This window comes from Cyclopterus lumpus, chromosome 22 (assembly GCF_009769545.1).
Source record: "Cyclopterus lumpus isolate fCycLum1 chromosome 22, fCycLum1.pri, whole genome shotgun sequence".
Classification (NCBI taxonomy): domain Eukaryota; kingdom Metazoa; phylum Chordata; class Actinopteri; order Perciformes; family Cyclopteridae; genus Cyclopterus; species Cyclopterus lumpus.
Window position 1 is genome coordinate 6,680,405 of NC_046987.1, and position 23,512 is coordinate 6,703,916.

The following is a 23,512-nucleotide window of genomic DNA, read 5'->3' on the forward strand; positions in this document are numbered from 1 at the left end:
AGCTTCTTTTCGATGTAGTGACTCACTGGCTGCATCACACCTCTGTATCATGAGTCACAGATACAGTCATGAGACGTTCAGTTTGTAATGTAAAGTAGGTCTGTTTAAACAAAACAAGATGATTCATTTTTCTCTCACGCACTGGGATCTGGCTCATGAAATGCGATAATCAGCTGTTGGACTACTGTGATAATGAATTTAACATAATTTAGGAGCTCATAAAAGGTCTGCAGGGAGCTATTATCAGTACAGATGTTGTTGTCTTGCTTGTAATTGGACATGATGTTCTTTATTACGTCAGCTAATTACACTGTGTGTGGGTTATGAGAAAGTTTAAAGTGTGTCTGCTCGTACATTGATGATCCTCGGAGGTGTACGTCAAAGCAACAGCAAAGTCCTGGAAACTGAAGGTGTCTGCGAAATAGCCTGTGTTAAAAGGACGCAGGAGGAGTCTTTCGAGAGTTTTTATTTTTGACGTTGTACTTTATGGTTTTGGCACTGGGACAGGATCAGCGAAGAGAAAAAGATAGGAATTGACCGAACAACGTGGCTACAGTTAGCCGCAGTCGTTGATGGTGGTGCTCATGGGAAACACTACTGCTTTTGTCTCCAGGAGTAAAAAAAAAGAAGAAAGTTGCTTTAATGAAACCAAAACCCAGATATTAAATGATTATCAGCTATTGACTAATAAAGGGAGACCAATGCAACATGTTATCTACAGGAGCCTGAAAGTCTCACAGGCGTACAGACAACTCCGCCTTTTGCTTTGACTCTTTGTCTCTTCCTTCACCCGCCTCTCCTCAGACTCTGGTTCCTGTGGCCAGAAGAGGCTGGCATTCGCAACAAGCGCAGCAGGAACCGCTGTGGCTGCCTCGGAGGCTGCAGGTTCTTCGGAGGTACCAACATGGGCCTGGACTTCTTCAAGCTTGAGGAGCTGACGCCGTCCTCCTCGTCTGCGTTCTCTTCCTCCAGCGCCGAGCCCGACATGTCGTACGGACAGTCTTTGCTCCAGCCGGGCGAGTGGATTATTACCAAGGAAACGCCCAAAGTGGACGGTATGCATTTGTAAAGATGTGATGTAGATTTCCTGACACCATCCCCACAGTTTAAAAAAATATATTTTTTAGGCTTTTTCTTTTTGTTGGACCCCCAAGCAAAATCCTGAATAGTTCATATCCACAATGTTAAATTCAGCTACTCTTACAGGGACCACTCGGAGTAATATTGCAGCTCTTATTTTCTGTAGGTGTTTATTCCATATGAATGTTTGATCATATATTGAGATTTTTATTGATACCTTGTCGGTGTGACCAGCTGCCTAATTAAAAATATCTGGAAGAATCGACAGTTGATGAACCAAATGCATGTTTTCTTAGGGAGAGCTGTCGGACTGAAGACGGACACGCACTCGCCCTGCCTGCCTCCTGAGCTGCCTGAGAGGCGTGGCCAGCAACACCTCAGTCTCCAGGTGCCCCAGCGCTCCCACAGCTCTGCCTCATCCTCCGAAGAAAATAGCACCTCTAGTGCCGCGTTGCCCCTGCTGGCCGGAGAGAGGGACACCCCCTCGCCGAGCACAGAGGACCGCATGTTCCCCATGAATGGAAAAAGCCCTGCTGAGTAAGTAACATCAAGGTTATATGTCGTAGCATGTGCTGTAGGAATCTCTAGAAGGCAACACAAGCAGGGTTTTCAGCGAGGGTGTAATTACTCTTAAAATATTACCTCTAATATTCGATGTCCAAACTACTTTCTCCTGTCTCTGCGCAGCACCCTCGGGGAGGTCCCAGAGGTCTCGCCGGTCTCGCCCAACAGCTCCCAGGGCCGCTCCTCAGTGCGCTCGCCTCTCTGCTCCCCGATCAAGCGTCAGTCGTCCGTGCAGTCCAGCCGACTGGGCAGCACCAAGAGCCTGTCGGCCGCCGTCTTCGCCGACAAGCCTCCACCAGTCCTGTCCGGAGGGGTCCAGTTCAGCAGCGAGGTGTCCCGCAGCGACGAGAACGTCCTGGACTCCCCGCGTCAGCGCCGGAGCTACGGCTCCTTTCCCTTCACGCCGTCGGCGGACTCCAACACTTTCCACCAGTACCGCTCGGCGGACTCCAGCATGTCGGTGGCCGACAGCGAGGCCTACTTCTCGGCCACCGAGGACTTTGAGCCGATAAGCAGCGCCGACGAGGGGCCGGGGACGTACCCGGGTCGCAAGAAGAAGAGGAGGCAGCAGATGCAGCAGCCGCAGCAGCCCCCGTATCACATGGAGAACTACAGGTCAGTTAGTGATAATGTTAAAGGGTTGGGCGGACGGTCGGATGAAGTTCAAAGCTAAGCACGGGATTACGGTGATGTTAGAGTCTAGAGCGCTCACAGTAACCGTAAGATGAATGAATGACCAGCAAGTTGTGACTTGATGGACAGGTGTTGCCCTTTTTAGTTCACAATATAGGGGCAATTCCAAAGGATTTATGATTTACATTTTAAGACTGTGATGAATGCAGGAATTCTGTGTTTCATAATGTGTCTTCAATTCTCCCGAAAGGGATGTTACTGTGAAATATATTATTGTTATTACGGCGTGGTGAAAAAGGAATTACAAGGTCTTTAACGGCATTTACTTGGAAGCAGAGTGAGCTGAAAAACAGGCCGTTATGACTTCTGACGACTCGCACCCGACCTCTTTGCAATGATTGCGAAATGTCTTGCAATGATTGGAATGCATACATGTTGTTGTTGTTGTGACGTTTTTATGGTCGACACCGAGCAAGTTTTGCATTCCATCTCGTTAAGCAACTTTTCCCCCGGAGCGGAACACGTCGCGGCTTTTTTCCATTTTATTACTCGTGATTCGATCATTCAAGGATGGATGTGATCTAGGAGGGCTGTGGCAAATGCGATGTTTGATCCATGGGCGGCCACTTACTGCGGCTGTGTTTTTGCAAATTGGATTTCAGTCTTGCTCTGCAAATACCTTGTCATCTTTCCATTACCCCGAGATGTTCTCACATTGATTGCGACACACTTTTTGATTGATGCAGCCGCCACTCCAACACAAATGATACATTTCTGGTCTCGTGAAATGTTTCTACTGGTACAACAAGCCTTTTGAAACGTTGATTTCAGGATTTCATACACAGAAAGGAGCTGACATCGATTCTGGCTCTTCGCCATTCTTAATGGGATAGACCAGATGTTTTAAAGTAGGGTGGTTCGAGGTTCTTATCAGCAGTCGGTGGCGCTGGGTTCACCCAATGTTGGAAGAAACAGATGTACCGTGTACCACTGGGGACGGGGGCAGCAGCAAAGCGTATTTCAGCCCCCTAAACAAATCAATATCAGTTTAAGTGCACCCGCTATATTTAGAATATTTTCGCCGCTTTACCTTGTTCTCAGACAGCTCTTTCCAACGGGGAACTGAAGCTGTCATCTGTGCTTTTTGTAAAAACCACAAGTGTCCCCTGACAAAAACAGTAATTTTACCGAAAAGAACACCGGAGTCTACCGGCGTATCAATCGGTTAGTTTGTGTGTATTGTGTGACTGATGTTTTAAAGGGTTGGTTGGGATTCGAGGGGAGAGTGTTAGCTAAGGGCTAGCTGACAGCAAGGTAGAGCTGTGAAAATATGCAAAATATAGAGCTCACTTTTACTACTATTGATTGTTTTAGGTGGCTAAAATACAGTTTTGCTGCTGCCCTCATGCACAGCAGCACATTGCTTTGATCCCGTGCTGGAACTCCCGTCAGTTTCTCCAAACTGGGGGCGTTCTGACCGCCGTCTGCTGTAAATAATGCACTGGTTATGGATACCTACCTTATACAACTTCCATTCAAAACATCCCAACTATCACTAATAATATAACTGCAGCCGTCCTGTCCTAACATCATAAGTTAAAAAAGGGAATGTTCATAATATCATTTTAAGGGGTTTGTAACAGTCAAGTGCAGCAAAAGGCGTCCAAAACATTCATGCTTACAATGGCAGTTTGTTTGGCTGTTATTTTAACCACACCATGTTCATTTGGTGCCCGTGTGTAAATATATTTACCCTTCCCCCGCCCAGCCGTAGCTCCATCTACCACAGCGTCGAGGGCCCCCTCACCTACGTCCTCAACGGGGAGCTGATCACCGAGCCGCGCCCCCTGCCTATGCCCCCGATGCTGCCCCCGCTGCCGCCCCAGCCCCTGCCCAGCCACACATCCCAGGCCTCCTTCGTCTCAGCCCTGGCCATGGAGGAAGAGAGTTCAGTGGAGACGGAGAAGACCGCCGAACCCGGCCCCGTAACCCGCCAGCCCCACGTCATGGCGTGCTATCAGAGCTACCTAGCCCACTACCAGGTGAGGTCTTTCACGTCACTTTATAAATGCAGATATACAGGCAAATACCCCCGTCTACAGTGTTACTTTGATTACTAAATGTAAAACAGTTTATTCCAAGCCTGTTTATTTTCACTGCCATTTTTTTGGTCCAATTAAAACACTACTCCGCCTCTGCCAGGTCTCAAACTGGTCGGTCAAGCAGCCCACAAATAAGAGGACCTCAAAGTCGTCTCTGCACCGCCCCTTAGATTTGGACACACCCACCAGTGAGGAGAGCGCCGCCTCCTTTGACCAGCTCTCTGTTCCCAGCTTTAAGGTCTTTTGATTAATTTCTAACAGTCTTTGTGTGCACGTAGCGAGCTAATCGGCAAGTAAATACTGCAGTTAAACGTCAAAATGTTTGCCTAGTTATTGGTTGTTAAAGTGGTTCAATGATTTGTGTTCATCCCCAACACACCCAGGACATCGGTTTTAGAGTTTAACGTTATCTTTAACATGACAGGTGATAAAGCAGGGCCTCTCAGCGAGCTCTCTACTGGACAGAGGACTTGAGCTGATGGGAGAGAACAACAGGTATTTAAACCCAGTTCATCCTCATGTGGTCAATTTACAGAAAAACCCTTCAACTAAAGAAAGTATGTATTTGTGTATATCAGTATACCAAAGCATGCCAAACTTCACACTGTCCTTTAAGTAGCAACTCATGCACTCTTTACAAAAATAATATAGTGTATTAATAATATGAGAGGATCAGAGATGTTGTCTTTGCTCCTCCACAGTACACCATATACCCCACTGGACAAGAGGGCCATGGAGAACACAGATGAGGACACAACGACAGAGGACTGGACTCTGGAGCAGCCCTTAGCTCAGACCAGGACCACTGCCATTGTGGAGGTGAAGGGAGCCATCAATGTGGTGCTCACGCCTCTTGTGGCTGAATCCCTGGACAGGTAGTAACTCTGCTTCACGTAGTTTTTATTTTTTTCATTTCATTTGATGTGTGTGTGTGTGTGTGTGTGGTTCAAAGGGATACTTCAGATGTTCTTAACCTTGCCAACAATTGAACTATCCCTTTAAGGCCAACCATGCTGGCCTTACGAGCACTTAGCTCTTGGCCGGCGCGGTGTGGAGATGAGTAAACTGTAGCTTGAAGGTTAAAAAGAGGCCGACATTGTGATTACGCTTGGAAAGGGCAACTTTTGTACCAGAATCGGTTCTGATGGAACGGTTTGTCAGAGTTATTCATAGTTTTATTACAAAGATATTTATAACCCTGTGAAATGCTATTGTTTTATTACAGCCGCCTGTCTGTTTGCTCCCTTTTTAAAGGTACATCGAATCCATGGTCCACTTTGCCAGCATCCGTCATCCTGCAGCCATTCTGGATGACCTGCATGGGAAAGTACTCAACGAAGCCTATCAGATCAGCAAGTCCACAGTCACCGAGTCCGTAAGTACAACAGGGCACAAAACAGAGCAGCGTCGCTCCATGTGTTTATACTGATTCAGCATGACGCAATGTTTTGAATGTTGACTCATGTTGATTGTTTCAAATCAGAGGGAAAGCCGTAATTCCTGCGATAAATGTTTCACTCGTTATTTATTAATAGTATGAAATGAGTGTTTCTGTTGTAAATGTTTTAAACAATTACTGATGGATGGATATTTTAATATTTGAAATGGTTGCTTATGTTGCCTGATGCATCGCTGTTTTAAATCTGGATCCATTCAGAGCCAAACAGGCAAGCAGGAGCACAAGCTGTCCAAGACGGAGGGCACGACCCCCGGCTCCCTCAACATCACTCATGGCCAGACCGACCTGTCCGTCAAACCGGATAATGTGAAAATCAAGGGCCTCCAGGCCAACGTCTCCATCCCCAAGGTAAGACCTGTGACCCGTAATAATGAGAGGCCAGCAGTGTTCCTCAAATTGTGCTCCGACCAAGAGGGGTTCAAGAGCAAGCACGGAATCGCTTTATATTTAAACAAAGTTTATACAATTTGCAACCGTACCTCCTATGAAATGTAGCATATACTGCGCCATCAAAACCATTCAGGTTCTCTGTTTTTTTTTTATTTCACTGAATGGAAGATAACGTCATTTTGCACTATTGAATATATATATATAATACATTTTTGTCATTTTTAACTCCTTCAATATTAATTTTTATATCGCCAGCTGTATATCTTCATGTACAGAATTACCAAAACAGTCGGGGGGGTAAAAATAGCTTCACACACAGTATATTAATTGTTTTATTGCTGTATTCATCTCAGTGGTACGGCGATTTGTCTAAAGAGATTAATTTATGGCCACAGCATTGTGTGTTTTTTTTTTTTTTTAAAGCACAGTGGTTGAGTTGTTTATTTGTTTGCTTGTTTTTTTTCCTCTTTCTTTTTCCTACAGGTCAATCTTTGCCTGCTCCAGGCGTCTGTCGAGGAGGGGTCACCGTCGTGCTCCAGTAAGTGCGTCACACACGTGTCTCTGGTGGCGCTGTGCTTCGACAGGATTGCCACCCAGTTCAGAATGAACAGGTAACGGCTCTCCACTCCTCCTCTTGTGTCGCTGTGTGGGGGCAATGACTGGAGTAAATGTGCTCAGCACTCAAGGAATTTGGGAATAATTCACCTAGATATTTATTCTTTTAGTCAGTACTTATTTCCAAAAGAGTTTTGTTCTCAGAGTACAAAATGAAGTCTGTTTTTCTACTCCAGAACATCTCTAACCTCACTTGGGACATTTTGGGGCTTCTTAATTAAATGTTTTCCCCCATAATTTCATCTGCGTTAATATTTATGGCATAAATATTGTCAGGGTCTACGTTTTTGAATGTTGGAGTTCAACCTCGGTTCCTAAGATAAGTCTTTAAAAAACTGTGAAGCCAAAATACAGACACTCAGGCGCTGAAGGAAGAAATGTCATTAAAACCAAGTTTTAATCCCACTGCTATTACATCTTGAATCATGCTTTCTATTATATCAGACTTTAAATCTGGAGCCGTGGAATAAATAATATACATTTCTCGTTGTACAGCACATTTGATACAGACTATGTAGCTCAAAGTACATTTCAAAGTAAAGTACATTTTACTATCTTCCACTAGATTGAGCCATTTTCTCATGTTTACATTTTTTACTTTTTCAGGGGCATCGTGGAGGAGACGCCCAACACCACGGAACACGGCCGACCGTCCGTCATGTTGGAGAAGTACGCCTCGGCAACCAAAATGCAGCCTCAGTCCTCGGGCTCGCTGCGCTCCAACGCCGGCATCGAAAAAGGCAAAGAGATTGCCGCCAGGCTCAACGTCCACCGCATCCACAGCCAGCTGAGAGGCCTCGACTCCACAGGTTGGTTCAGCTCTCGTCTTTTCTAAGCGCTGCGCTGACCTTTTTACTACAACCTCTTTTCTTTTTATATATGCCCGTACTAGCTTTCCCTTGACTGTGCACAACTTGACCTTTTAGTAACAAAGCAACATTTTGAACAGAGAACTTCACAATAAGGTTTTTTGAGTTGTTTCTTCTGCTTTCCGTAGACATTGGCACGTGTGCCATCACAGCGATCCCTTTTGAGAAGTCCAAAGTGCTGTTTGGCCTGGAGGAAATGGAGGAGTTTGCCATGGTGGATGAAACCGATGCCCAGGCCGCAGCGGGAGATCTCGGCCGCTTAGCGACGTCTCTTGAGAAATGGGGCTGGATCATGTTTGAATGTGGCATTGAGAACCTCACGGTCAAAGGTAAAAAAAAACAAACATTGAGTCATCCCTTAAGTTGAGACCTAGGGAGATGAGTTGTATCGCAAGGGATGATGGGGAATTTGCGTACAGATTAGTGAATGCATTGCGCTTTGCGTTTGCAGGGGGCCGTCAGTCGGGAGCCATTCTTTACAACTCATTTGGCGTGATGGGACGATCGGACACTGGGGGGAAGACGGGCATGTCCAAGTCCAACGGTTCCACAGGCTCTCAAACGGGTAGCGGTTACAGCACTGACGTCTCCGATGACAACCTGCCACATGATACCATCAGCCCCGCCTCTGATGCCAATGAGCACTCGGACTCAGACGACCAGGTGAGAAATGTTGTATGTGACCCTCCTCGAACTCAACATTTTCACTGTGACATTTGAGTGTCACAGTCGGATATTAATGAGGCCGACAAACGCACAAAAAGCTTTTCGAGCTCTGCTGACGTTGACCTCAAACTTTCACTTCTGTGAAGACAAAATGAATTCTCTTTGAGCCGATTTTTCTTTTTCAATTCATCTGCAGCTGTAGGCTTAAAAGGTAACTTGACAAGCTCACACGCTCCTAAATGTCACAGAAGGTGCAGGTGAATGTGAACATGTCAACAGAGAGTCAAAGCTCTGCTGCACTGATCTGAAGCGAGATGCGCACGTGCGGCCCCGTCTTGTTTAAAAATTGTGCAGTATTCATCTGAATTTTCTTTCTTCCTTTTTTTGTTCTGCGTTTCTACGTTTAAATTTGATCAGGTATCCCTGCCTATTGCCAGCCTTTGAGGAATTGTCTCGCTCACGCAGAATTAGTTCACTAAGACTGGTTCAGGTTTATTCAAAATAAAAAAGTGAGAAGAAAATAGATTAAAGTCACCAAACTGGGAGTGATCCACTCTGATCTAGAAAGCGGGCCTTGATGGCGAATCAGTCACAGAGGACAAGCTGCAGTAAATCTGCTTCAACTCATTTTCACCAAATCCGGCGTTCTGTGTGCTCCGTAGGATGAAGGAGTGGAGTCAGACGACCTGAAGAAAGACCTCCCCCTCATGCCCCCGCCGCCTGACTCCAGCAGCATGAAGCTGACCATCAGGGAGATCTGGTTCAGCTTTGCAGCACCCACTAACGTGCGTTCACCTTCTCAGGCCATCTCCAGGTACGACTCTTGACGAGGTTTACGGACCTCTTTACACAAATGCTTTCACACGCAGTAAGTCCAGGATTTGTGCTCAAGCTGTAAGATGCTGAAGTCAACTAACCGACACATCATCTTGTGTCTGCAGTTGAGAATAAAGGGACAACTCTTTTGTATGGGAGAAAGAAAAAATATCACAATGTATTGAGGAACAGCCATGTGCTCATGTTTGTTCAATGCTATGTTCCTCTGACTCTCTGTTGTGTTTACAGGCAGTTGAATCTGCTCAGCACAGCCACACCCGCCATTGGAGCCTGGTTGGTCCCCATCGACCAGCTCAAATCTTCTCTCCGCAAACTGACCATGGAGGGCACCCTGCGCGTATGCGCTGTGATGGGCTGCATCATGACTGAAGCGCTTGAGGTCAGCAATGCACCCATGGACCCGAACAAATGCACACAAATATAAATGCAGTCCAGTATAGCAGGATACTGGACTGCCTTTATATTAAGAATCAGCATGTTTCTTTCTTTCTTAAAATCCAAAATAGTTTCATGCAACGTCTAATTTTACTCTATTTATGTGCACTCGTTTTAGACTTTGAATTTGATTGAATTTTTTGTCATTCCCCGACAGAAAAAAAGCATCCACATCCCCATCCGGAGCAAGTACAACCGTGTGACTAAACGAGCTCGCTACCTGCATGAGAATCCCTCCTGCATGCTCTGTAACATCCTGCACCGCTATCTGCAGCAGGCCGACTACTCTGTCATCGAGGAGGCGACCATGGTAAGTGCCAAGCGTCTCGACTCTCCCTCTCTCTCTCTCTTTTTTCATCTCTCCGTGTTTTGTTAATTGGCTACTAAAATGGATATGGATGCTGGTTCACACAAAATAACCAGCAATTATTTTAAGTGCTCTTGGCTCGGCTTCGCTGTTTTAATGAATCCCTTCACCGGTGGCACTGATCCTGTTTTTTTTATCTTCTCCTTGTCCATCACAGAATGACGGGGTTCCGGCCCTCGTGACTCTGAAGAAGGGCCTGGTCGCTTTGGCCAGGCAGTGGATGAAATTCATAGTGGTCACCCAGGGTTTCAAAGCCATCGGTCTGATGCGGCCCAATCAGCTGGCCAAACCCAAGGAGCCTCAGCAGAGCCTGGGCGAGACCATCTTGGGCCTGGACAACGGCGCCGCGCTGCAGAGCGACACCAGCGCCGACGGAGCGGAATTTGAATTCGACGCAGGTGCGAAGTTGCAGCTTTCGATGCGCTAACTACCGTTTTGAACCAACCCCATCTGTGAGCACAGATGGACCGTCGAATCTCCTGACCTCAACTTCTGTGTTTGCGTGGCTATAAGTAGAGTGTTATCACTCGTTGGCAGAAAGGCGATTTTACACATGCGTGATGTAGATCACACTTTACCATTTTTTAATTTTTTTAAGCGGTCATATGGTTCTTCTAGGAGTTTTATATGATGATATTTTTGTGAAGCCACAGTGAGTGAACACACCATGCTGCTGGAGGGAGCATGCAGTCGACCCCCGCCCAAAGACGCGAACTCTGGTCCTGTGAGCGGAGTGGAGATCATGAGGAAACTGTCCAAGTCGCACACGCACAACGAGTCTGCACTCAGGATAAAGGTACAGCTGTGAGAGCTAGTGTCTCCTTGTGTCCCATTCATCTGGTGTGTATGCTCATACACATTTCAAGGGCACCAACTGCCATTATTTCCATTAAATCTGCAATTTAAAAAATAAATCTCCAATAGGGACATCGTAAGTCCCCAGAGCCCTTTGTGATGTCTTTTTGAAAGCCTTGTTTTGTCAAAACAGCTGGAAAAACCCAAATATGTGCAGTTTTGCATCTTAGAGGATCAAGAAAAAAATAAATATAGACACATTGCTAGAGAGCATTTGTTTATGGGGAATGTCAAAGTTAACATATGGCATGCAGGTGACAAGTTCTTTAAGCCTATGCCTGACCATTTTTCTTTAATTATTTGGGAAACTTATTACTCCATTTTCAAAACGTTTGCATCTTCTCACATTCCCAAATACAGTGCAATAAGATTCCTTTGTCAGTGTGGCGTTCTTCTTTGGAGCTTCTTGGCCCCCCACCTAAATATCTGCGGTTTGATGAAAGGCGTAAAACATTATTACCACCGCTTGCTTAATTAATCAGTTATTTTTATCCTGTAGCTTTATTATTATCAAGCTTTGGCTTTTTGTTTTTGTTGCTTCCTAAAATGCCATTTCTTACTAATCTTAAACAACTTATTTGTTTGTTCTCGCTTTTTGTTTCATTGTCTTTTTAAATGCAATTAGATTTGTGTCTTAGGGGAAAACACAAATAGTCCTGTGAGGTAGGGGTGCACGAGGTGCCTCTTAAGTCATAAACACAGGAGAGAAAACAATTTAGATCAGACTTAGAAAGTGGATCCCCAGAATGTTTCAACGGCCTCTCGGGGCTTCTGTACTACTGTGCCAAAAGCGGCATGCCAAATACACTCAACCCAAAACAGTAAAGTTTAAATTATCCATTGATTACTCGATGTACAGGAAATTAACTACTTTTAAATGCAATAATTTAAATTTTTAAAGCAAGAATGCTAAAATGTTGTAGTCCAAACAATTAATCAACCAATCAATGAAATAATCGTCATTAGTCGGAGTCCTAATGGACACCAGTTAGCACTTTACGCTGAGGGAAGTCTCAGGACGAGGCTGTCCAGACTGGTGTGAGTCCACTGGAGGAGAGCCAGGAGGCATCAGAGCGTGTTGCCGCCGCATGTCCCGCTGCCCTTGTTGAAATATGAAAAAGCCACAGGCGCAAACATCATCTGTGCATTTTTTTTGTACGCAGGGCTCCCATCCGTACCAGTCGCTGAGCTACACCAGCGGTGACACGGCGGCCGACTCGCCCGCCCACGTGTGCCGCGCCGTCCTGCCAGCCAAGGACAGCCCCAGGAAGGAGAGCCTCCTGAGTAATCTGACGGGCAGCTTTCGGAGTCTGCACAACTTGCTGGAGGGCATGCCCCAGAGGAACGAGGCGCCTGCCACCGCCACCACCGCCAAGAGTGGCTCCCTCACTCGCACAGGTACTCACCCCCCCCCCTCCGGAAACCTGCTGCTGTTGTTGCACCGCTGCTAAAAGGACGTGGAAGGTTCTGGTTTCTGCAGAGCGGCCTTCACTTGATCACAGCGTGGGAAAGTCTCCTTGTCATTGTTGCTGCAAGGCTGACCTCTACCGTCCAGTAATGTGAATACAACCAAACCCAAAATAGATCCACAGAGCCTGGTCCCTCCGTGTGTTGCTGTGCGTGTGTTTTACAAACCATGTCTTTTGTCACCAACTTATAGTATCACAGAATTTAAATGGACATAGACCACATGTGCCTCGATGATGCAAGATGAAAGTGATCCATGAAGAGCAGTGTTATGTATATATATCCATGTGAAGTCTGTTCCATGATGTGCCCTCTCTCTTTCTTTTGGGCCTCAGGAAACAGTTTAGGGACAGACATGTTGACCGAGCACCCGCTGCTGTCGGAGCCGTCCTCAGTCAGCTTTTACAACTGGATGTCCAACGCCGTGGGCAACAGGACGGGGGCCGTAACCCAGGACTCCCCCGTCAACCGCTCCCAGCACAACACTCTGCAGACAGGTCAGACATTGTTTCCATTTGTTAAATATTTATCGTAAGGCTATAAAAAGTCCTGCTTCTAATCCGAATATCCCTTAATATTTCAATGTTTATCTTCTGAACGATAATATCTGTGGAACCTTGAGGAACACAGTATTCGTTTCTTTCCTGAGTCGATGTTGTGGTGTAATGCTGTTCAAATCACCTCCGCGCTTCACTTTGTACAGTAGCTTTGACGGGACAGGATCCCGATAATTAGCAACCCGTAAATGTTTGCTCATCCGTCACGCCTCTCCTCTTTCCCACACTCTGCTCCTCTCCACTCATCTTCTATGGGCTACATCCACGCTCAAAGGCTGTATGGACAGAAATAATCTCTGATACGCTGCCCTGCTTTTTAAACTAACGCGCCTGATATCACATGACTTTATATGTGGCGCACGAGTGCCAGTGTCAACAGGAAGCAGATCGTCTAATTAGTTGTTTGCTCAGTTGCTAAAAAAAATATTACAGGGGAAGAATGACAGTGGCAAATGCAATCCAAATTGCTTTAATGGTAGCTCGCCTCTTGCTCATTATGACATGTTTAACTGCACAACAGCTGCTGGCATCGACAACAAGGTCTGCATCGGCTGTGTTATGTTATCCATGTTTGAATGATCACTGACAATCAAGGCTGATGTTTGTTTTCCTCCAGAAAATGGTCACGTGAGACACCGTGTGACAAATCAGGGAGGGACTTTTCAAAATTCCTCGTTTCTGCACGTGCCGACTACAATGGGGTAATAGTTTCCAAAAGTCTCTGTTTTAAGTGCGGTCTAAAAAGCGGGATTAGTGTGGACGCTTGGCGTGAGCGCAGTATTTTTATTTACTTTGAAAAAGATATATCTTACCGTCCCAATTTAGCAGAGCACGTCCGATAGTGTCTGATTGTTATCATTGTGCGTGAAAGGCTGGACTTGGTGCCCAAGACGATAAAGCTTTGCCTCCTCAGCCAGGTGTCAGTCAGCGACGGCACAGAGACTTAGCCGGAGCAGCTCCTCACAGACGGGAGTCGATGTGGCTCTTTAGGGTTCCTAATCGTGCATAAAACGGCCATAAAGTTCCTCTTAACGCTCCCCCTGATGCCTTCCATTTAATTCGCTCCAAACATCTTTTGCGGAGAGGAGGTGGAGTGGTGAAGTGTTTCACCCCCGCGGCACAGTACTGGCTCGCTGCAGCTTATATTTACATGTCCATGTAACACCGAGCTGCTCCTCTGCTCGCATGCTCCGGTGTGCACGTCATCCTGCAGAAAGCAACCTGCTCGTTCCGCCACATGCATCCCAAAAACCTCTCCTCCACACCCGACAGGTGGCACGTGTAACCTGCCCACGATCGCCTCCGCATCGGACTTCAACACCGTGCTTTCCAGCGACCAGAACACCCTGGACGGGACCCACTCCCAGCACTCCCAGCACAGCACCAGCCAGGACGAAATGGCCTACATTGAGGAGGGCAACCAGTGCCCAGCTGCCGTTCAGCTGGCCGACGCTCAGGTGCCGTGGATACACCTGTCCGCCTTCCTTTGTCATTTGTTCCGCCGTTGTGCTTGATGTCTAAACTTCCCTAGGCAGGCAATTAACAGAGAAAGGAGTCCCCGTCTGTGTGGTGGATTAAACCGTAAATGTGCCTGGTTGATTGTGTTACAAGTACTATAAGTTGGCCTTGATTCGTGTTTATCGGCGTGGGTGTGGCAAACTCTTTTTCCGCGTAGCTCCTACAGCTATCTTCATTTTTGTGCGCTCGGTGTCTGTTTCTTACCCTCAGGTTGTTTTCAAGCCTCTGCTGAGCTACACCGGCACCCAGGCCCAAGACGCCACTCCACTTAGTTACAAGATGTATTTTGGAGAGCACCTGTCTTTTTCCGGCAACCTCGAGTGTCTCCGAGCAGACATCGTCGACTCGGACACCTCCAAAGAGCGGAAAAACAAAAGATCCCGGAGGTGAGGAGGCACAGCATGATTGAGCGGTTCATTCCTTTCTGTTATTTTCCCCGAGTGTGTTTTTAGTTTGGGCGCTCAAGTGTAGCATGTCGGCTTAACGCAGACGCCTCCCTCCGTCTCTAGACAAGGCCTGGTGAACCTCCCTCCGCTGGAGTTCAAGCCGGCGCTGCTGATCAAGACGTTCAGCCTGAACGCCGTGGTGATGGAGAAGTCGACCAGCGCTCCGCAGGGCCCCACCGCCGCCCCGCTGTCCTTCCACGACCTCAACCGCCGCCACTACAACACGTTCCACTGCGACTTCACCACAGCCTGCCAGTCCATCAGCCAGCGCGTGGACATGGCCCTGGTGCGCCTCATCCACCAGTTCAGCACCATGATCGACGACATCAAGGCCACGCAGACGGACATCAAGCTGAGCCGCTACACCGCCGGCTCGGCCTCCCCGACGCCCACCTTCAAGGCCCGGCCGTACCGCCACTTCCGGTCCTCCGACTTCAGCCGCAGCTCCCGGGGCAGCCTTAACGGGGCGGGGCGCAGCGGAACCCAAACCCTGAAGAGCAAGAGAGGGGTGGGCGGAGGAGGTGGAGCAGGCATGGCCGGGGGTTTGCCACCCAACGGGCCTCCGTCAAGCATGGACACGCTGGGGAGAAGGGAGCCCCGAGGACGCACCTCTCTCGGGCGTTCGGAGCGACGCACCTCTAAGGTAACAATAAGAAAAATTTGACCATCTTGAGGACTCCATATGTTTAGAGAAGTGATTCTAAAAGAGAATTGTAAATCGTGAGCTGGCATCGCAAAGCAACGTAGACATCCAACCAAAAAAAGAAAAACGGATCCCGTTCGGAATGTTTATGTTTTCATATTTGAAAATCCCCCGATGGATTTCCCAAAGCAGTCCAGAAAAGAACAGCCTGAGGACCTTTTTCAAATAATGTTAAAATGTCTCCAATATTCCTCTGTGTTGCCCTTTTTAAATATGATCAGTAAAATTACAAAATTCCTTTTCTCCACACAAACTCTAGAGGGCGCCAGAAGATAATAAGATATTCTCCGAACGGGCACCGTTAAGTATCAGGTGTCGGCGACCATATGAATATGGTAGAATCATCTCTGTAAACCTGTCTGGCTTGATTAATTGATAGATTCACACCAGCGCATTATTCAGTTGAAACATGTGCTTCAAACTACAAAAACCCGATGTTTAAAAAGAATATAAATGTAATATAAGGGCAGTCGAAGATTTTTCAGTGGGACTTGTGACAGACTGCCAAATAACTCCAGTTATCTCAGTAATAACTTTCTTGTTTACCGAAGTGACCGTCGCGAGGAGCTGATGTCTTCATCTCATCACGCGTCTCTGCCCTCCAGGCTCATCACCTTCGCCGTTTGGCAGGGCGATAGCTGAACAGCAGTTTACTTACCCACTTAACGCGGAATCCTGTGTAACGCCTTCAGGTGTCGAGGAAGGGCTCCCGTGACGTGGCGGACCACATGGCCATCCAGATGGACGACTCGGACTCCATCACGGTGTCCGAGCAGAGCGAGCCGTCGGCGGAATGCTGGCAGAACATGTACAAGCTGCTCAACTTCTACTCGCTCATCTCCGATCCCACTGGCATCCTGGAGAAAAGCTCCCCAGAGAACTGCCTCTCAGGTGGGAATCGGCTTCCAGCGCTCACCCAGTTCCTAATTTCTTGTCTTTATTCCACCCGTGCGATTCCGTTCTGCTTCACTTTGCACACATTAGGCTTTTATTTCCCTTTGCTGATTTCCCTTCTTCCCCATCTCCACCCTCTCCTCTGGTCTTTGCGTCTTCACGGTTTTATGACCGCTCCATTGGCTAGACTCTCAAATTACTTTATTCTACATTGCTTATATCGATTCATTCATATTTATACTGCATAGATGACACATTTTCTCATGAATTTGCATGTATCTTACCGAATAGAGGAAAAAAAGGTCAATACTCAGCTGCTGTTATTATGTTAATATTTGCTGTAAGTCATCACCATTGATAGTGTGCTCATAATACTGTACCTATCTGGTCTGTTCTCTCTCTGTGTGTCATGAACGAATCTGGCCAGAAAAATACTGAGAATCGACTAGCAACAACATGAATGACACGCACACTTTTGATCTCCTCATGGAGTTTCAATCCGCCCCTCCATCCTATTTTAAAAATCCGTTGGAAACAGCCCAGCGTGAGCAGACTCGGAAAATGACACACCGGCGTTTAATGTGAGCCCCGCATTTATGTTTTGCTGCGGTTGTGACACACCGTTCCTCTGACGCGTTCACTGAGTGTGAGAGTAGCTGTGTTTCCACAGAACCCACCTTGCAAAGACAGAAGGAGGTGGTCATGTAGTCGCTAAAGCTGCAGTTAAACAATAACTCTTTTTACGGTGTCCTAAAACCAAACCCCACAAGTAATGTCTAGTCTTAAGAAAAGTGACTTTAATGAAAAGATAGGTGGGGTGAAGTCGCAGAAGGATTGCGCGGCTTTTGCGGCCGATAAACCTGCACAAATAGAAATATAAAAGTAAAAGTACCTGCAGACCAAGAAACTCCCACAATCCTCTTCTCGTGCAATAGCAGCATTAACACCGGGGGGCTTTTTATTTCACATGCTCCTACACTGGTTGAATATGTTATTCTACTCTCAATCTCCTCTACCTCTCTGTTCCGCAGAAGGCGGACGCCGGCCCTCGGAGCCCCTGTGTAAAGTCATCTTTGAGAACGAGCAGCAGGACCCCTCCACCACGCCCAACAAGCCCTCCAGCGGCGGGGGTGCGGGCGGCCGGCGGCGCAGCCTGGTGAGCGCCGAGCCCCAGCACGTCACGCTCATCGTGTTCGGCATCGGCATGGTGAACCGCACGCACCTGGAGGCCGACATCGGCGGGCTGACCATGGAGGCCGAGCTGAAGAAGATCCATGGAAGCTTCACCCTGAAGGAGAAGATGAAAGGTGAGGCCGAGACCTGTGTGCGCACAGCCTCATCAGTCCAGTGCAGTTCCTGTTACGACTGACGTTTGCTCCGTTTGATATAGTGTTGGTTTGTTTCATGTTCATGTGTCGGCAGATATCCTGCACCAGAAGATGACAGAGACGTGTGCATCGGCTCACATAGGAGGGGTAAACATTGTTCTCCTGGAGGGCATAACTCCGGACATCCAGTACGTACAAAAGCTTTCGAACTTCTGCTTATTAGAGGAGTGATTTTATGAAGATTATTTCATGTCTCTAATTAGCAGACCTTGAATAGCATATTGATCCTAACCCTTTTCTGTTTGAAATCTGTAATGAGTCTTTTTACTATTTAATTGTAGATAATAATGTTTATATATATTTATTTATTTATATTACATACGATGTGATTTCAACTGTGGTCTCAAAGATACAGAACTTCTCCACTGATAACGGATGTTGGTCCATTGATATCAAAATTGCGAGTCAAGAACACGGCAGCAGAACTCGCATGTAGATGATTTAGTCTCAAGTACCTTTTGCAAAATCCCTGGATTTAAACTAAAATCCAGGATGCAGTGTTTTCCTTAAGCATCGCGCGAGCCAATTACCGAGTAATTTCCAGCCGGGGGGCGGGAGGTGATTCTTAACAGAGGTTTTTGTTTTCACTGCAAGCTATTTCCTCAAACCATAACCACGCTAATCAGGTTACAAGGCTTGTAGTCATGCATTGAGACAGACTGATGCGTCTCCGCGCTGCTTTGATTCAGTTTAGAACTTCTGCTGCTGCTTCAATAAGAAGCTATTTAGCACAACCCAGTAATCCTCTTCTTTTTTTTTTTTACTACTGTACGCTCTGAGCTGCACTCGCGTGTTTGTTTGAATTGCAGGCCACACAAGTTGGCACTCTGTAGTTGCTACTCATGTATGAAATACAGATGCATGTCAGAATGATTGCAGTGCCACTGGTATATTTTTTTTCCCCCTGCTCCAGGGAATTGCTTGCTTCAAATAAACTTGGTTTGCAGACAAAGACAATTAATTCAGCAGCAATGAGCTCCAGTGGGTCACAGTTAAAGCAGTGTGTCTGCCATGTCCGCTGTTGCTTTCAGATGTTTTCTTCCAGATGCGGTTCACTCTGGTTATCCTTGATGGCATTTTTAGCTACTTTACTAATCCAGAGCCTTTTTCCATCATAACCAAAAATAAAATGGCACATGACCATCACGATTTAGCTTGGAGTGACTCCTCTAATGGTCTTGCTTGTTTGTTAACCGTATGGTGTCTCAGAACTGTTTCACACTTTCTTCTGCTCTTCTTCTTCTTCCTCCCTCCCTTTTCCTTACCTTCCTTGGCTTTCTCTTTCAACCTCTTGCATAGACTGGAGGATTTCCCAACATCACCCACCAGCACAGCTAAACAAGAGTTTCTGTATGTTACTGCCACCATTTAAGGGCTCCCATGCATTAGTGAATCCCCCCAAATGTGTTTTCAGTGAGCGGTTTCTCAGGACTCCGCTTGCTCAGATCTCAACTGTTTGTGCTCATGAAAGCAGAATGTATTGATAAGGTTAAGTTATTTATGTGTCTCTTCACTTTTTTACAAATATTTAAATACCTTTGTCTGATATGTCAGCATTTCAGTAGAGTATCAAATTCATAAGGCATCTAAGATGGGAGACAATAATGTATTTGATATAACGGTCAGGATCTTAAAAAAAAGAACATATCTGCGTAAGTCCTTGCATTCGACCTCCATCGTGTTGAATTCATTGCCGCCTTCATTCGTAGTGGAACGTGTGTCACCGTGACGATTGCTCGTTCCACCTGTGCCCAGGAAGCTGAATGCCGTCCTGTATCTGCATGCTCTTTCACCGTTCGATGTCCTCTCAAGTTGTTCCACTTCAGCTTGCACGTCCACTCACTTGTCCGCGTCGCCCTGAAAATGCGCCGCCTTGCCGCTCATTCCAGTTCGCTGTTGTGTTCCAGGACGGTGGTCAAGTGCAACATCGCCAAGTCGCAGGCCTTGTACAGCGCCCAGCGAGGTCTGAAGACCAACAACGCGGCCGTCTTCAAGGTGGGCGCCATCATGATCAACATCCCCCAACACCCGGCGACCCTGCACAGCATGATGGTCCGCAGCTCCCACCAGCTCTCCAAACAGATCTCTGACCTCATCCGCCAGCCCTCCAATGTGTATGTGCCCTTCATTTATCTAACCTTTGAACCCTCGTTTAAAAACAAACAAAACAAGGACACAAATGGCCCCATCAAAAAAAAATATCTAATGTATATTAATATGATTTTAATATCGTTTTTAGTTGAGTCTTTTCACTAGCATCAGTCCCGATTTCTAATTAACAAAAGGTTTTGAATTTTAACCCTTTAAATGCCCGTTTGTTTACATAACTTTTCAGTCTGGGATATGTCGGGGATTAGCAACAAAATTAATTTGTATATGATGAGGGAATGGTATAATTGGTTTTATGCTCTGATGGCCGTGGGATCAAGTTGTGGTTTTTAATGGGGAAACATTTGTCCTGATGGGTCCAAGTGTCTTTATTTTGGCCACACAGTTTAATACAGGCGTGTAAAAGCTGAAGGTTTAACTTCGAATTAGAAATAAACTCCCAAACTTGTCAGAATGTATGCCATATGCAGCAACACAGCCAGAGTAATTGAAAAATTAAAAAGCCCAAAATGTCCCCAGTGATGCTCAAGTGGCTCGTTTATAGCATTTAAAAGTAATGAGAAACTGACATTAAAATGTTGTACACCTGCAACTATATTTAAAATCCCAAAAGAATCGGTTGTGCAGCACACTAATGCCATTAGATCGTAATCTACATTTAATAAAATCCTCATAAGAAGTCTTTCATCTCCATAAGTGACAGGTCACTGCAGCAAACCCTCACTGTCGCCAGTTAACTGCTTTCAAAGCCTGCGTGTGTAGTCTGTTTCTATGGTAATATTCTGAATTATGTTAATATATTTATTGAGTTGTAGCTGTGCTTGGGATGTTAAGCAACTTTTCTATAATTTGATGTTCACAGCAATATGAGCCAGTATCTGCAAGGCGCTCCATAATAACATACACACACACATAATATACAAATAATAGGAGCAATGTTTCAGTGTGTAAGTCACTTCCACCGACAACAAGAGTTTACCCCGATACATGTTGGGCTCTCTTTTGATGGCAAATCTGCAGGCAAAATCCAGCCCAGCCGTTAACATGGCAACAGTTCCTTCATAAAGTCAACCCCCTCCTTCTACGAGGACGAAGAAAAAGAAGGAGGGGAAAAAAGAAACGGAGACCGGGAACGTGGGTTACAGTTTGTGAAAAATATCTAAGATTAAAGAGCTACTTTTAGGAGAAACAAACTCCCAAATCTACGAGAACAACACAAGGAAATGGGAGGTGCCGAGTGAAAACCGTGGCCACGCCTCTTGATTTTGTTGCGTATAAACCAGCGTTCTCATGGTCAGGATGGCCTGACGGGCCTGAAAGATACATATAAGGGTTTTCTTTCCCCGTGCTATTTCATGAGCATTATGCCGAGTCATCCATATTTAGCACTCGGGGCCTTATGGTTTTTGAAGGTGGTGTTTGTGGGGTGATGAAAGTTCATCCAAACTTGCAAAGTGAGACAAAAAAAAAAGAAGTCATTGAATATTTGTGTTATTGAAAATGTTTTGTTTTTTCTGTTAATTTACCTTTTATCTCAGAGAATATTCATGTTTTTTGCCAAAATATTACCCCCTTCCCACCGGCTATGCCCATGACCATAATATGCCATTTTACAATCCTTTTTTCTCCCCCCTTACAGTCAACCTCCTAATAGGGAGGACACCCCAACCCCGCAACCCTCGGAAAAAGCATCCAGCATCAACCAGACCCCCGTAGAAGCTAACGAGTTCCCTCAGCTCCCTGAGGGCCTGGAGAAGAAGCCCATCGTCCTCAAGTTCAGCGCCATGATCGATGGCATCACCATCGGGGCCGCCCTGCTGCCCTCGCTGAAAGCGGAGTACAAAATGGGTCGCATGAAGAGCCATGGCATGACAGGTGTGTGTGTGTGTGTGTGTGTGTGTGTATGAGAGGAGATCTGATATTGATTTTAACAGAGCCTTTTCCTGTGTGTGTGTGTGTGTGTGTGTGTGTGTGTGTGTGTGTGTGTGTGTGTGTGTGAGAAAAGATGGATTTAACAGTATAGTTCTTGAAGAGTCTTGTTTTATTTGTGTTATCAACATTCAGTAATGCCCAGAATAAGTAATCATAATGATGCTTTGTTTTGTTTAGGGGCTCAAACCAGTTTCACCTTTGAGTTGCCAAACCACAAGCTCTGCTTCCAGTCCAAAGTGTCCCCGGTGGACATGTCCACCATGCCGCCATCAGCCAGCCTTACCCTGCCGCCAGTCACCATGTCCGGAGAGTACATCATGGAGGACCACGAGAGCCACTCGGAAAAGGGTTGGGCGCCGGACGACTTCCCGGCAAAGCAAGGGAACTACCTCCAGGGCAACTACCTGCGCTGTGTGGCCGAGGTAAGTGGCTTCCCGATGGGGACGATGCGTAAAAGATAAGCAGACGGAGAGCGGAGCGGACCAATGTTGCTCTTTAACTTCACTTGTCTTCCCCGATGTGCAGATTGGTTCATTTGAACACAATCTGACCACAGACCTGCTCAATCACCTGGTCTTCCTGCAAAAGGTTTTCATGAAGGAGGTCAACGAGGTCATTCAGAAGGTCTCAGGTACTGCACCAAAGACCAACTATTTCTATGCTGGAGTGCAAACTTCACCTCATTATCATATTGTCAGACACAACCTGCACCAAACTATATCCTTTGCTTTTGCTACTGTAATGGCCCACTTTTTGTTCTCTCAGATCAATAAAGTTAATCTAATCCTAAACATCTGACGGTTCCCAGCTGTATTCTGTAGCCTACAGCTGCTCCTTAAGTCAATGAAAAATATTGTTTTCCCACACATAACAATGCCCAAGGCACTGACACAAATCTAGTCCTGTTCATTTCCACAAAAGTATTGATCGTGAGGTATTTTTTTGTGGTGTTCTTTTTTTCTTTTTTTTTTACACTCTAAGCTTGATCGATGCAATGACCCCAGGAGAGATAGACAGTTTTTTTTTTTAATGCAGCTCTGGGACACTTTAGGCACATAACAGAGCCGGCACAGAGACATAATCCCAGTGATTACAATCTATGGAGCACTTTGCAACGGTCCGTGTGGGCTTGTGAGGTTGACTTTTACTCTGTGCAGGAGGAGAGCAACCCATCCCACTGTGGAACGAGCCCGACACCTCAACAGATGCAGACAAGCCCAAAATCCTGCTTTATTCTCTCAGCCTCATGTTCAAGGTACATCGTGTTCACTTTCTTTCTGTCGCAGTGGCCGAGGCCACCGGGCGAAGAACATTGCATTGTTTTACAGAATAAAATCCGGACACGGTTCCTTCCCAGTGTGTTTTTGAGTCCCAGTTGAGCCTTGAGGAATTTCCCCAAAGTCTGTTTTATTGATTTCCACAGGGGATCCAGATGACCGCCACCACTCCTTCCATGCGAGCCGTGCGCTTTGAGACGGGCCTCATCGAGCTGGAGCTATCCAACAGGATCCAGTGCAAGGCTCAGCCCGGTGGCAGCAGCAGTTACCTGAAGCTGTTTGGCAAATGTCAAGTGGATCTCCATCTGGCTCTTGGGCAGATAGTCAAGCACCAGGTACAGATTCGCGG

General features: G+C 46.4%; 1 protein-coding gene across 11 annotated transcripts in view; it reads left to right on the plus strand.

Annotated features, from left to right (window-relative positions):
* Positions 1-23,512, plus strand: part of kiaa1109 (KIAA1109 ortholog) — a 64,945-nt gene that overhangs the window by 16,918 nt on the left and 24,515 nt on the right. For 10 of the 11 annotated variants that reach the window (XM_034563692.1, XM_034563695.1, XM_034563698.1 and 7 more), the window contains exons 26-57: positions 805-1,055; positions 1,377-1,617; positions 1,768-2,259; positions 4,046-4,319; positions 4,480-4,617; positions 4,804-4,874; positions 5,081-5,254; positions 5,634-5,754; positions 6,037-6,186; positions 6,712-6,839; positions 7,450-7,652; positions 7,841-8,041; positions 8,164-8,375; positions 9,041-9,192; positions 9,444-9,594; positions 9,808-9,960; positions 10,175-10,415; positions 10,665-10,813; positions 12,036-12,270; positions 12,675-12,836; positions 14,169-14,353; positions 14,625-14,800; positions 14,924-15,503; positions 16,256-16,454; positions 17,489-17,764; positions 17,880-17,973; positions 19,753-19,959; positions 21,594-21,829; positions 22,064-22,308; positions 22,412-22,517; positions 23,044-23,141; positions 23,310-23,498. In XM_034563692.1, the coding sequence (XP_034419583.1) occupies positions 805-1,055; positions 1,377-1,617; positions 1,768-2,259; positions 4,046-4,319; positions 4,480-4,617; positions 4,804-4,874; positions 5,081-5,254; positions 5,634-5,754; positions 6,037-6,186; positions 6,712-6,839; positions 7,450-7,652; positions 7,841-8,041; positions 8,164-8,375; positions 9,041-9,192; positions 9,444-9,594; positions 9,808-9,960; positions 10,175-10,415; positions 10,665-10,813; positions 12,036-12,270; positions 12,675-12,836; positions 14,169-14,353; positions 14,625-14,800; positions 14,924-15,503; positions 16,256-16,454; positions 17,489-17,764; positions 17,880-17,973; positions 19,753-19,959; positions 21,594-21,829; positions 22,064-22,308; positions 22,412-22,517; positions 23,044-23,141; positions 23,310-23,498 (6,490 nt within the window). The remainder of the gene's footprint in view (positions 1-804; positions 1,056-1,376; positions 1,618-1,767; positions 2,260-4,045; positions 4,320-4,479; positions 4,618-4,803; positions 4,875-5,080; positions 5,255-5,633; positions 5,755-6,036; positions 6,187-6,711; positions 6,840-7,449; positions 7,653-7,840; positions 8,042-8,163; positions 8,376-9,040; positions 9,193-9,443; positions 9,595-9,807; positions 9,961-10,174; positions 10,416-10,664; positions 10,814-12,035; positions 12,271-12,674; positions 12,837-14,168; positions 14,354-14,624; positions 14,801-14,923; positions 15,504-16,255; positions 16,455-17,488; positions 17,765-17,879; positions 17,974-19,752; positions 19,960-21,593; positions 21,830-22,063; positions 22,309-22,411; positions 22,518-23,043; positions 23,142-23,309; positions 23,499-23,512) is intronic. The other variant, XM_034563693.1, reaches the window with a different exon arrangement.